The 14,735-nt window shown below is 42.9% G+C and overlaps 1 protein-coding gene across 1 annotated transcript in view; it reads right to left on the bottom strand.

Annotated features, from left to right (window-relative positions):
* LOC104405573 (transmembrane and TPR repeat-containing protein 1-like) overlaps nucleotides 1-14,735 on the bottom strand; it is a gene marked incomplete at its 3' end in the record, with an annotated part of 69,710 nt that overhangs the window by 14,562 nt on the left and 40,413 nt on the right. Inside the window, exons 5-6 of the mRNA XM_010014316.1 lie at nucleotides 12,079-12,160; nucleotides 10,988-11,091 (exon numbers count right to left, since the gene is read on the bottom strand). Of these exons, the coding sequence (XP_010012618.1) occupies nucleotides 10,988-11,091; nucleotides 12,079-12,160 (186 nt within the window). The remainder of the gene's footprint in view (nucleotides 1-10,987; nucleotides 11,092-12,078; nucleotides 12,161-14,735) is intronic.

The following is a 14,735-nucleotide window of genomic DNA, read 5'->3' on the forward strand; positions in this document are numbered from 1 at the left end:
AGCAGCAAAGACAGCAAATACTCAAGAAATTAAGTTCCATTCTATCCTGCATAGGATTTTTTCTGTCTAAGCCTGCTTTGGCTGTTGTTTTCACACCCAGTTGCCATGGTACCTTAGCAGGTTTAATAAAATGATAACAAAGAGATGTCAGCCCATGTAGACAGAGGATTGTTTCACTTGACACTTACAAACATGCCTCTTTGGAGTCAAAATGCAGCCCCTTCCATCAGCACTTACAACATAATACTGTATTTGTGGCAGAAGGGGTAAGACACTGAAACTCAATGTGACTCCAAGCAGGCAGGAAGTTCCCAGATGGGTGTTGGCCCACAACACAAGGATGAAACAGGCCTAAATTGTTGTGAAAACAGTTTTAAATAACCACGAACAGATAGGATATCAGTTTCTCTTCTCATCCAAAACCCCAAACATCTCCAGCAGCACAGTGACCCAAAAGCAGGGAGGCTTACAGAGCTGGAATAACATTTCATTGTAAACAGCAGAAAAGGCACATCTCATTTCTCTGCAAACCTTTCTAAGCTCCCCGTTCTGATAGAAAATGGAATATTCCCACAATTTTAAAGTTTTCAGATACTTGGTACATTTCTCTTCCATTGCCCCCTCCCCCCCCCATTTTCGTCCCCTTCCCCTCCCCAAGATGAGAAGGAACACGGAGAAAAGAGAGAAAATCCATCTTTTAATAGAGGCAGTGACTAAAAAGCCAGTTTCTATATAAGAAAGCATCCTTCAAAAACTTAATCTGATTTTCCTCAAACTTTTCTTACAATTTTGATCATTCACTATTTCTTAAGAAACAAATATGTCTTTTCTAGTCAAAAAGCCCATCTTTTCTGGCCTCCCTTACAGAGGAACACAGCAATGCAAAATCTGATGGAGCTCAATCACATCAAGGTGCTTACTCATGATGTTATGTGTGGTCTGGCCCCACCTCTGCTTGGCCACAACACAAAAGAGACTTCTGTATCACCCTGAATACAACATCAGCTAAGAAAAGGTTGTCAGCATTTATTTACAGCTACTTACTTAAAAGCCAAGCTGAGATCCATTTCTAAAAGAAAAAGTATGTCCATTTATGTCAACCTGTGTCATGGCATATGATGTTGCAAAAGCGTATATTAGACAGGATTTTCAGAAGCATTGAGTTAGTTTTGCTCTTGATGCCTTAGCAGAGCCCAGTTTTTGGAGGGAGTGTCCTTTTATGCCCTGGCATATTAATATTTTCAGTAAGCATCACAATATTCATGGAAGTCTGTATGCAAATCACAAGGCACACCAGAAACCCTCCCCTGCTTACTAGACTGGAATGCTGGGTAGGAAGGAATGAGATGACATTTGGGATCTTTGCAAACTGCAGCATTGCATTTAAGAACAGACTAGTTGCTTTTCTGCATCTTCACTGATAAGGGAGGAGCTGATAAATCATTATGCAGCAGAGAATAACTAAACTCAGTTTGTTGCCATAACAAATTGAGTCAGTTTAACAAATTTTAAGAGGAACTAGCCAGATTAGTGTCTGTTAAATACATTTCTGCTATAAAGTTAGGATGAACTGCTGTTGAAGATGAGAAGGCATGCTCCAGGACACACATTGATCAGGATAGGTTTGTAAACAAGTCTCTCTTTCCATGTGCTTGTGGGGTTTCTGTCTTCCTTGGGAGCCATGCACACAACTGGCTGCCAGAAGCAGGTCTCAGACAAGATGGACAATTGCTCTCTTCCATCATAGCAATAACTGGTCTCTTAAACACGCTCTGTCACCAACACTGAATTACATTAAAGCCTGTGTCAGTTGTTACCATCTATGTAAGGCCAACTGGTTAGCCTCTCCAGACACTCTGCAGGAGAACCCTTGGCCATGTGTCTCAATTCAAGCCTGAACACCCTCACTGAAGTGCACGTGCCATCAGCAGGCATAGAAGCAAGATGCAGGGAAGGTGCTGCCTGATTTTAGAAGGTGTTTGTAAGCTGCAAAAAGGTCTTGAGTGAGCTCTGATCCAAGCAAAAGTTTGGATATGCTTTCAGCACTGGTAACCTGTCCTTGAATGTGATGGATGGATGTATAAAAATAAAGCACAAACTATCACTATGGTAGGTAGTAGGAACAGAAAAATAACAGGAAGCTAATAATAGTTACTGTCAATTCAGTGCTGCTTTTTACTTACAGCTCTCAAAAGCACATGTTATTCCTCTACATCCATGTGGCTCTCATATCACAAGGCTAACCAGGGATAAAGCTAAATGCAGGAGAAACTTCAGAAGAACACTCTCACCAAAGCTGGCACGTCAAGGAAATAATCTGCAAATTTTGAAGACTGTAAGATTCCTGGAATCATTCCAGGAGCTAATTGCATTTCAGCAGCCTACCTGCAAATGGCAACAAAAGTATTTTCTTTTAATTAGTTGACTAAGTGAATTACATTTTAAATGAATGATCTTCTCTATACTGCTGTTCGCGTCTGCTGGAAAAATCCTTGCCTGTAACATCTTCCACTATCAGTTAATCCCAGACAAGTCAGAGTATTACTGGTGAGGTGACTGGAAGAATCTGCCTCTTAATTGGCAATCAGTTTTTCCCTAGGCATTTGCATTACAGCAGAGTCATTCTTTTTAATTTGCAAATTGAACATGGAAATGCAAGTTTCAGTGGGTATCAAGTGTTCCTTTCCACTTCTCAGTATCTCTGGCATGTTCAGAAAAACACAGCTCCTCCTGTAGGTAGCAGGTGTTGTCATGGCAATTCAGTTTGTTTAGTTTTACATTTCTTAGTTTAAATGTACTATGTGTGCTTTGAGATAAATATAAGATGACTCATATATAGAGCCTATTGCAGAAAGCAACTATCCGAACTGATTGCTTCTGCTGCAAAAATGAAAGTAAAAGATATTATTTAAAAGCCATAAACAATACAACAGAAAAGTACTGGAGGAATTGCCTGTTACCCCTTGCTGTAATAGAGACTAAGGAGCTTGGAAAAGCCCTACTCTCAGCTCTGCCAAACTCAGGCCATCAGAGTACACGAGGACTGTGAGACTACCTAAATAAATACAACATTTATAGACATTTATGAGGAATTTCATTTGCTTTCTGATGTTGCAGCATTTTAAGCTTTTCTTTTTTTCCCAGCGCTCAGGGACTGAGGTTATAAATTTCTTCCCAAAACACACAAGTGACCACAAGACTCAGACCATGCCCCACTGAAGCTGCATGGAAAAGCAGGGGCCAGTGACCCTATTCTTTCTAGGTGCACACAGTGGTGCAACCTACCACCTACCCAGTTCTGGGACAACCCATCACATTTCCAACCAACAACCTTTCCACCAAAGACCCAGTGGGGTACCCACCTGCAAGTGGAAGATTTTCCTGCACTGGGGATTTTAGTAAGGTGAAAACAAAATATTCTCCTGGCTGGGTAAAAAAATTGGACCAATTTAGCAGACAGGTGATAACAGTACATTTAACTGGTATTTGGGAAAAGAAGGGGGTGTATGAAAAGGGGGGTGGAATCCGAGACAGAAGCAGGAAGATAGTCATTGCCCTTTCAGAAGTCACAGACCTTGTTAATACTCCTCTGTGAAGACAGCCTGCATGCTGCCAAGACTCATGGAAGTTTCAGTTCACTGTAAGGGTGAGAAGAGTGCCTTTGTTAAGGAAAAGAGCTTCTCACTTGCATTAACAGCTGAACTGGTTTCAGCTCAAGGCTCTCTCCATCCTCTACAAAGCCCTAAAACCAAGTGTGTTTGATGAGCTGCTTCACAACAATGTCCTTCTAGGACACATGTGGCTACAATTATAACCAGGTGGTGGTATTTCAGGATATTGTCTTAAAATTGTATATATTTGTGCTTCCCCTGGGGAACTGTCAGTCCAATCATACCTTCCCACATGAGTTTGTTTTCCTGCTCTGTATATTGTCAGCCTAAACATTTTCTTTTCACAGCGTTAGAATTAAAATAACACTGTCTATCCAGCACATTCAGTGATGGTGGAGTAAGACTACAAACAAGCAATAGACAGGCAAATTCAGATTTAACATCCAAATGCAAGTATCAGCTAGATACTTGTAACTGGAGAAAGTGTCTCTGTACTCCCCTTCATCAAAACTTTTGCATCCAGGGGAAAAGAGCTGCCAGTCAGTAGAGGATAGGAGTATGAAATACAAAGATAGTGATAAACAGACAGCTGCAGCTTGATGAATAGCAAGGTAACTCCTCTGGAAGGTGGGTTTGTGTGCACCAGGAGCACAGGGGGAAGGTAGACTACGTTATCCTCTGCAGCTTCACAGTCTGCAGAGCTTTGATCTGTTGAGCGGTTATTCAACTCTGTGGCTAAGAATCTGAAAAATATCAAATTCTTGAAGAGTAAAGACTTTCAAAGAGCCGGTGAATTTCCAGTGAAACCCAAGCCTGCTTTCAGAGTCTCAATGCTGGACAACCTGGGATTGATCTTGTACTGTTTTCCCTCCACAACCCCACGCGTGCTGTGGGTGAGAGCGTGCCTTGTGATCAAAAGCGGTCCTCAGCTCACTGCCAACAGCAGCAGCTCTCCAGAAGCCACTAAGTCAAAAACCCAGCCGCAGATGACAACTGCTTCAAAAGAGGCTCACTGAGGTGGCAGGGGGTGGAGGGTCCTCTGGACAGTTGCTGAGATACTAGTGGCTGGTCCTCAAGAAATTGAAACACAGACCTCATAAACCTGCTGTGATAACATTTCTGGAAGTGGTCCATTGTACCCCTGCGCGTTACCTACCCTGTGCCCTGGGTGGGCATGACAGCAATTCTTACTGACACTGTTGTTCTCCCTTTTGTCTAGAAGTGAGCCCTAAATGTTGGTCCCTGTAGCGGTTACACAGAATCATAGAATGGTTTGGGTTGGAAAGGACCTTAAGATCATCTAGTTCCAACCGTCCTGCCATGGGCAGGGATGTCTCACTAGACCAGATTGCCCAAGGCTCTGTCCAACCTGGCCTTGAACACTGCCAGGGATGGAGCATTTACCATTTCACTGGGGGCTGAAATTAAGCAGCTTCAGGCACGCAATCGAAAGTACTGATGAAACAGGCAGAACTTTTCCACTCAGGAAGCTCGTGCAAGCCTGGCCAATTAAGAACTAATCTGTCACAGGGGTCTGTTTCAATGCGGTTCCTAGCTTAAGGTCAATGAAAATCCTGTATTGGAGTAGTTGCTGCACTTCTTTTGCCTTGTCAGAACTGGCTGCCACAGGCACCCACTTCTCCAACACAGGTCTGCTGTGTGCCTCTCAGTAATTCACTCCCTTCAAAGTTACAACTGGGATGATTAAATCCACTGCTCAGAAAATAGTCACAAATCTATCTGAAAAGGAGCATTTGTCAGTTTTTATGTGTAAGCATTTCTTCAGCTTTATACAGCACTGAGTTTTCATTTACCTTATTGAAACAGCAAAATAATCCAGAAAACTAGCTTACAGAGAGAGCAGTTCAACCGTAGGACAATGTTATCTCAAGGCAGTCTTAGTAGAAATGCATTAACTATTTAATGCAACACCACAGTTTAGCCTGCTTCATGCCCAGAGTGCTCAGCTGAGGCAGGTCAGAAGGCAAATACCAGCAGAAATTCATAAAACTTGACTCCCAAAAATGTAGTTTAAAAAAACAAAACACAACTATACTTTCTTAGTTTGAAATTACTGGCAGGATTTAATCTGTTTCACACACCTTGAGACATGCTGTACAATGGGCTTTTCCCTTCTGTCACCAGGGTGTTAGTAATAGAATATGCCTATCTAGAGGCCTCCTACTTCTTTCCCTTCAAGAATGGCACAAGAAAGAAACATTGTGCAAAATGTCTGAGGCATGACAGCCCACCACTCAACGCCCTGCTAACACTCAAGCTACACTTCAATGCACTGTTCACCCAAATCTGGGTAGCTCTCTAAACCTTTCTAATTGCATTCTTCCTCAACTTTCATCTAATACAAGCAAGAATGTTTTAACAGAGTTTTGGGATTGTTTTTCTACTGCAAGAGCTTACCCATAGCAGATTTTGGGATGGCAAGTCACAACAACTGGAAATCTATGTTCTTTAAGGGAGGTCACTGGAGAAGGCACATCCTTTCTGCTGTGTAAAACAGCCTGTATGGACAGGCTCTAACGGCAGGGCTTATGTATAGCAGGATTCCCAACACTGTAATTTCTGCCTGCACTGAGAACTGGAATGCTGGACAGATTTCATCTTCTCAGAGCACTCTTGCCAAGCAACGCACTGAGGGACATGGAAATGTGGCTTCATTCATGTCACTAAGTTTTAAGTTATTTGTGAAGATCACTTGTAATTTTAAGGACAGTAATTTAGTGAACATACTGAACTTGTTAAAGACTTTCATCATATCTCGCCTTCCAATGGTTAAATGAATCTTTAATGTATACGTCTGTGTGCCCAAGATTGGAGGCAGGTTACACAGAACATACAGGCATGTTCTAAGGCCAAACCAGGCCAAACGAAAGCTCTGCCCAAACGAGGCTCCTCTCCTCAGCTGTGACCAAAAATTAATGCCAAGCAAAGCATATAAGAACATGATAATTTTTGCCAGTTTCTAGTTAGCATGATGTCCCTGAGTTGGATGTGGTTTCTGCATATTTAGTAGCCTGGATTTCTTTTTTTAACTTCGCAAATCTCTCTTTGAGTCTGCATAAACTTTTAGCACACCCACAGGATCCTGCAGGAAGGAACTCCCCAGCTCAACTACCTGTTTCAAGCCACCTCCTTGCCTTGCTTTGAATATCTCCTCTTAAATTCATTTGATAAACCTTAATTTCTACATGCTCCCCACCTCCACACAATCATGCACAGACCTCTCTCACACTCTCAGTCATCTAATTTACACTACAAGTATCATAAGGGCTGGCAAAATCTGACCTCATTATTCAAATATTTTTTCAAGCCCATCACTTACACTTACCCCTAATCTTAGCTCCACTAACCGTTGCCAGCCTCAGGACAAACCATGCCTGTCCAGCTCACTGGCTGACACAGAAACCTTGTGAGAGTTAACAATACTCCTTTGGGTTCCTCCTATGTCAGCCAAGACCCCAGCTCCAGATCTAACTTTATACATTTCACAAGTACTGCCACACGTTTCCAAACTACTGTTTTTCTTTTTTACTCCACTTGTTGTCATCAGCCTTCCTGCTAGCCCCAGAGAGTTGGCCAAGTCTTACAATAACTTTCAACTCTGTTGAAAACCGTAACGTTCACCCTGGCAAGACATGCAGAATGACCACATTTCCAGTTTGGTACAAATAGGAACAACTGCTTGCAAATAGAAACTCCTATTTGTGCCCTGCAGGATCTTCAAAGAGCTACAAAACAACTTGCCTTCTGCATTTCAGCCGTAGCTAAAGTGTTGGCAACCAATCGCCTTAAGATCATCATCCGACACTGGCCTTTCATTTGGTTTCATAGGGCTTCTTCCTTCTGGTCTTGACACCAAACTTAGCTCTTCCGTTCCCTTCCTCCCAATTTAACCCAAATTGCAAATAACATCCTGGCTTTAAATTCAGTGCTGTGACATAATTACTGCCTTCAAAATCTCATTAAAAGCTTCCTACACCAACTCTTCGTATGCTGCTGCTGTAGGTGTCTGCAGCTGAGGAACATACATTGCTTAGCAGCTTCTCTGAGGCTGGACCATAACCACAAACTCTCCCACCCAACCAGAGATCCACCAGCTGGGCAAGCAACCACACACAGCAGCACCTATTGGGATGCTGAATAGCCTCAAACCTTGATGTCGCAGACCCTAAGCTAATGTCACCTCTAACACTGGGGCCAGAAATTTGTATTGCCTCCAGATATACCCTCCAGCAATTTGCTCAGCTAACACTGCTTCTTGTTTCCACAGGGTGGGAATACCAGGCTTTAAAAACAATCTTGTCTCTTCAGCCTCCCTCTTCCTTACACCTAAGCTGAACACCAGCCCTGCCTAGCCCTCCCACTGGCCAGACACACAGATCTTCCTGGAAACCAGGCCTACAGCACTCAGCCTTGCTGCCTCCATCTGACAATCCAGTCCTACGCTCATGACGACTTTGTCATTTCTGCATCAACAGCTTCAGCTCTGGCCATGGTAAGATGAAGCCTCAGGTGAGAGTTACAGTTTGAGTCTGAAAGAGGAGGTGAGGAAGGAAGAGGTTTGCCAAGATAACAGCTGTATTCAGTGGGTGCATCACAGGCTGTCCATTCAGAGACAGGCACCAGGTCTGTTTACCTTGCAGGATCGACCACTCACCCATTCACCAAAAGTTTGCCACCCTACCGGTCCAGAAACTTATCCTAAGTTATCATCCATATTGACTAATTAGCCTTCCCACAGCTCCATGAGGCTGGCAAAGTACAACAATAAAAGAACAGCTCTCATCCCTGTCTTCTTGTTTGTAGGCAATCCCACAGGTCCAACATGAAGAGTACTGCCAGCAGCACAGCTGGGCCTATAGCTAGCTCTGAAGCAGTCAGTGGGTCAGCGACCATTGCAAAATGAAGGCTTAGGGTCTGGGTTCAGGAAAGAAGGCATTGCTGAGCAAGCCTAACATACTGGCAGGTGGATCCTGCAGGCTTACAGGGGTGCATGGGATCAGCATAACAAGTTTTGACCTCTTTCAGGTTGTTTGGTTGTAAGTTCAGGGTGGTGGTCAGCTTAAGATTTAAGTTCAGAGAAATAAGAATTGCAGAGAAGAATTTAGAGATTTATTCTTCAGATACTTCATATCTAAGATGAAGTTTCATGCCAGGAGACTAGGTTAAGGTCAGCAGAAGCTCAGGACCCAGTTTCTTTCTGGATCATACAGTGCCCAGGGAGTGAGGACAGGGACTGTCACAAAAGGTCAGGAACAAGACCCATAGCAGGGAAGGTGGTAGGTACTGAACCATGGCAACACACTGTCAGGGCCCTGATGAGCATCACCTAGCCCCACACCTGACACCCATTGCTCTAGGAGCCCCATTTCCACTCAGTCCTGTCTCTTGGTTGGACCTTGGACCTGTGCTTTAAGTAGCTTGTGTCTGTGGGGGTCTATCCAGGAGACATGTTCTTGTAGTCTTGCCTCTTGCCCTTTTTCCTGGATGAACTCTGGGCAACGTTGCAGCTTTGCCAGTCCCATCTCCTGACTGCTGACCAGGACTCAGCAACATGCTTACTTTTCAGCTTCTGTTGTCAAGACCTGTGCCTCAATAGCAGCTATGGGAGGCTGGTGCTAGATCAGCAGCAATGGAACTGACCAGCTAAATTTAACTCTGCGTATTAGAACACCACATAACGGTTGCTGTCTGGGCTCGCTGAAAGGATGTCTGGTTGGAAGATACAGGCTTCTGGATAAATTGGCTAAAGTAAGGATTAAGATCAAGCTCAGCAGAAGAGCTGGGTTAACTACAGGGGTTTAAAATCCCTGCAGAACAATAATGCTGGGGTTTACTGACAACAGTTTCCTTAATTAGGTTTGGAGCAGGTAGGTGTTGATGGACAGCAGGTGAAGCCAGAGCTGCTTCTGGAACCAGGGAGGACCTTAGCCAGCGTCACTCTCACTTGAGTTTCATAAGGCTGTTAATGAAATCCACAGTGCTGATGGTAAAAATAGACACTGTTTCATAGCCCAGGAATGACTTAGCTTTTGGGTTTAAAAAACCTTCCCGTCATTACAAGATGTAAAAAGCAAACACACGAAAGTCATTTGCAGCACAGCATACGTAACTGTAATCAGGCCAGGATCATTTTTAACTTGATGACCCCCATCTCAGCATAAACATATCAAAAAGGGACAGCAGCAAATCCTCCACACTGTGCTGCACAGAGTCTGGTATTAATGACTCCACCAGAAATGCTGTGAAGAGATCAGAGCTTTCCAAATAAGACAACGCGCTTCCTAGAAGCCCTTTCAGCCTTGATGGTAATAGGAGCTGTTGTCACATTATCATAAAGGTCTCCCAAATGACATCCAGTCCAATTCTGCAGCAGATGTTCAATAAGGATTGCTTGATCTTAACCTACATCTCAGTTGCAATTCCATAAGTCAGCAAGACCAAAAAGTGACACAGAGGAAGACTGTTCCCATTTTCATTTGAGACATCAGGAAATCCCTCCAGAAGCCTCCAAAGTGTCTTTCCCCAGTTCAGAAACTAACCAGAGAAAGCAGTTATGCACATGGCCCTGTCTTAAGAAGAAATTAACTTCCTAGCACCTTCTCGGAGCACTGGTCAGGTTAGGTCTGGAGGGAAGAACTAAGTTGCAGCTTCTACTGCCTTGCTGGTCTGGCCCAGCAGAGCTAGAGGAGTGTGGTATCAGGCCCCCTAATTACACACTGGGTCCCAGGCAAGGAAAACAAAGCATGTTTTTAACAAATTTAAGCAAAATTTAATAAAAATTCGTTAACACAAATTTCAGCTTCATTGGTTTTAATTAATCCATGGCAGCCCATCCTATGCTTAGCCAAAGCTCTGCAGTACTCTGCACCACTCTACATTCCACCTTCACTGATCAGCCCCCTGTACTCCACCAACAGGCATAGTCATTCCCTTTTTATACAAACTTCAGCTGAAGATGAAACTCCAAATGCTTGCATCCAAGGCCTCAGGGGCAGCCAGTTTTAAGGTTTGCAATTTGGTTTCAGTCTAATCCAAAGTTAGGCTTTAGGTTTAGGATTAGGCTTTAGTCACTGGACTTCCCGGTCCTATGCTCAGGGAATTAAATTACATTTGTTGGGCTTTGGATAAAAATAAGCCCACATCTGCAATATAACTCTAAAGGACCTGGAGCGTGCTTCAGGGTTCAAATAATGCTGGTTTACTTTCTATTCTAGGCAGAACAATAAGGAAAAGTAATTAAGTTCAGACAATAAAATGAGTCTTCTCATTTGCCATCTGTAAAACATTTTAGTGCAGGGGGAAAAATAACATCAAGACTTCACTTCTGAAAACTTGCTTAATTAGTGGCATTGTACCTCGTCAGTAAATACGGTGAGAATGAAGCTGGATTGTCCTGCTCCGAAAACATCGGCATGGATCCTCCCATTATCCAGAGGCGGAAATACAACACAAGAATCACCTTCAAAGAAGAACATCCCAGTTAGCAGTAATCTATTAAGAAGAACTAAGCCCTCCAGCAAGTATTTTGTTGTGCTAGCTCTCCATGCTCTGCTCTCTGCCTAGAAGTGAGTCAGCTCAGCAGTTTAGGCTAAATTCAATTTTGCCACCCTACGTAGGGTGACAAATGTGCCAACCCTCACCACAGACAGCACAATACGTTGCTGTGTGTCCTCCTTTCATGTGTGCATTACTGACAGCAACTGACATATCTCAGCTACCCACAACAAAGGCAGCATTTTGAAGGACAAATCCATCACCCTGCTGTGGCTCAGACTGCAGTTTTGCTATTGACCTCTACTTAAATACAGAGGAGGAAAACATGGCTGATGTCTTAAAAGCTATTATCATTCACTCATGCTGGCCTAGGTGTAAGGACAAGCTCCATCGGTGTTTCTCATGCTGTGTAATCCTAATTCCTGGAAGGACTTCAGCAGGCTGGCGCTCCTCCACCTTTCTGGGAACCACTTGCCAACAGACAAGTAAGAGAATCGGGCTCCTAGAGCAGCACAGGGAGTCGCACACCCAGCACATCCCCATGGAGGTACTTGTTTTCTCCTCTACAACATGTCAAGTACTGCTTGGAGCATGGCAAGCAGCAGGTATTTGCAGGCAGAGGTTTTATTGTGACTTTTACCAAGAACTGCTCTGAAACTAATGGCATGCCACTGAAAGTCAGCCCAGCACCACAGACTTCCTCTGTATTTAGGGCAGGAAATACCTGCACATGATTACATGGTTGTAAGGGCAACCACTATAAATTAAAAGAAAGTCTGAACTGAAAACACAGCAATATTCTTGTGTCTGCCCAGCTGAAATTTTCTAGACTGTTTTCCAAAGCTAACTTTATATTAAGATCTACCATCTAAGCTTTCGGAGTCTTTTGGGATACCACCACACAATGTTCATTCATATGCAGAAACACATGGTCAAGTCCATCCGTACTTACGTAGCTTATCACCAAAAAAGCTCTCTTCAAAAAAGGCCGTGCAGTACACAAGAAATTCTGGTTGTTATTTGCAGTCAGGTAGCTGAAACATAAGGAAATAATTATTTGTTGAAATAACAACGCATCTTTCAAACTGGAGAAAAAGCTGGGTTTTTTTAAACACATTGTGTTAAACTACCCTAATCTAACGATGCAGTAATAGTGACATCACTCTTATTCTTCAAAGCTCTTTCCTCATGATGTAAGTAAACTATTGAGACCACTTCAAATAACACATACTGTAATACATTGCAGTTTCCCATCAAACTCTGTGTTTGGTTTGTGGTCTTTTAAAATCATAAATAACCCCTTAATCCCCAGAAAATCTCCATGTGTGTCTCACCAAGATTGCTGTCTTCAGACTCCCAGAAGATTACTCCGAGACACACTTTTAAAAGGTTACCCAAAGAGAACAATTCAATTTTAGGCCATTATTAAAATGCAAAAACTCCTTTTCCCCAGCTCTCTGCTCAGTCTCTAGAGATAGGAATAACTGCCTAGCAGATCTGAACTTATTTTAAGCATTTTTTTAAGTGTATTCAGCACACTTAAGTTTCATCACAACTCTGCTGACAAGGTGTGATGATAATTAACTGTACAGAGACAAACACACAGGTGGCTTATTGTTGTAGGAGTGTTCATAAAAAACCTTCCTGTTTCTCAATGAGTAAAATTAAATTGTATCTGGAGCCAAAACTACATATTTATTTTAATATAGATTAGAAGCACTTGCGAGATTCTATGGAGCTTTCTTAACATAACAAATGATGCTGTACCTATTAATTAAATGATAATTCCATTTCTACTGAACCTTACAGAGGCTTTGTCATTGCAATAAAGAGATGAAAAACAAAAAGAAACACGGGAGAAACAACAGGAATAATTTAATCATATAGCAGCTAAAAAACTATTAACAATACAGTTTAAAGAAGTTATAAATATCAAGTAAACAGATAAATTCAGAAGGAAAACATTTGCAGGTTCCTCTGTGTAAAATACAATCAGTATCAGGATACTCTGTTTAAATGATTTACAAAAACTGCAGCATGAATCACAACACCTGCAAGTAAGTTACCTTTCCAAGCATGAAATCATCATATGTTTCTCCTGTGAACATCTAGCATATAAAACACATCTTATTTCCTCTCCAAATTCCTCAAGACAGTCTATCATCTGATTGCTTCCCTTCAAGTCTTCCAAAAAACCCAAGATTGCAGCACTTCCTAATGCTGCCAAGAGTCTCTAATACTTGCCTTTTTGTTCAAATTTTCTGGAGGAGGAAGTTTGCAAGCCTGGTCACCATGGCACACTGCAGACAAAAGCACCAGGGGCAAAGCCAGCAAGAAACAGAGGTGACATACAACAAGAAAAAAGAAGTACATTTGGGTGGTCTCCACAAAATAACTGTTCTTCAGAGAACTGCCTAAGTGTTGTACCTAAAACTTAGGGACCAAACCACACACTGCAAAGCAAGACAGAGGACTTTGAGTCTTTAGTGTCTACCTATTTACAAATGTTGACATTTAAGCTCTGAATCTGACTTAAATGTCAGACTAGTCTTCAACGGCTGAACTCCACAAAGCGCGAAGTTTTTTGAGCTCCCACTGATTTTAATCAGGCTCCAGCAAGTACAAGTGAGATGAAACTAAGCCTTAAGCTTTCTCTCTCCATGAAAGGTCAGGTTGGCCTTCAAGTGTTCACCATGGCTCTGCTCCAAAGCCCACTGAAGCCAAAGGGAAAGATTCTTCTCAGTGACTTTAACAGCATTTGGATCAAACCCCAGTCTTTTGTTTCCTACTGAAACCTATGAAACTCAATCCCCTCGCGATTTGCAGTGGGAACAGAAGTGTTGGGTTGCATTTTGTTTATATTTCTATGGGTGGAGGGAGGAAAGCCCTCTATTAATCACGCTGCCTGACTCTTTTCAAGAACCCATTTTCACTTGCTCGTAGTTTTAACTGACTGCAACACTTTGGGCAGAAATTTTCCATTACAAGTATTTGCTTTAGGTGGAATTATTCTGGGAAGCGATAAGGCAGAACAGTTTAGCTTTTTCTCCAAGACTTCAATTAGAGGCAGAGGAGCACTTTAATAGGTGTCAAGAAGCCTGCCAAGTTCATCCTTGAGAAACTGCATCACCTCATACCAGTAACCCAGAACTCATGAGGTGTCCATCACCTCCAGGCCATGTGTTTGCCACCCTCCAGAAAAGCCACCTGTGGTCAGGCAAGTGGCAAGCTGATGGAGCTGCACCGACAGGGAGGTAGGGATACACAGACCTCACTGCTTGGCAGGGATCTGGCTTTTAACAGATCAAGTCTGCACCGAAGACGTTCCAGCTGGAACGACTGCTGGGGACAACATGCTGTTAGTGAAAGTACCCCATCAGCAAGAAGGGTAAACTTTGTTTTAGTCTGCTGAGGATCAGGAACACGTGTCTGTGTTTCAGGCCCTTGCAAACACCGATCTAGTTCTGGAGACCAGCACAGAGGAATCCTCATTACCGTCTCTTCATTCCCTCTCAAGCCTGGCCTGAGGAGACAACTGAAGCCAGAAAATGATTGTAAATGGAAGGAAGTAGTTGTTCTTTCATCATTGGCAGTACAGTGCAGGAATGG

This window comes from Nestor notabilis, unplaced genomic scaffold (genome assembly GCF_000696875.1).
Source record: "Nestor notabilis isolate BGI_N333 unplaced genomic scaffold, ASM69687v1 scaffold12595, whole genome shotgun sequence".
Taxonomy (NCBI): domain Eukaryota; kingdom Metazoa; phylum Chordata; class Aves; order Psittaciformes; family Psittacidae; genus Nestor; species Nestor notabilis.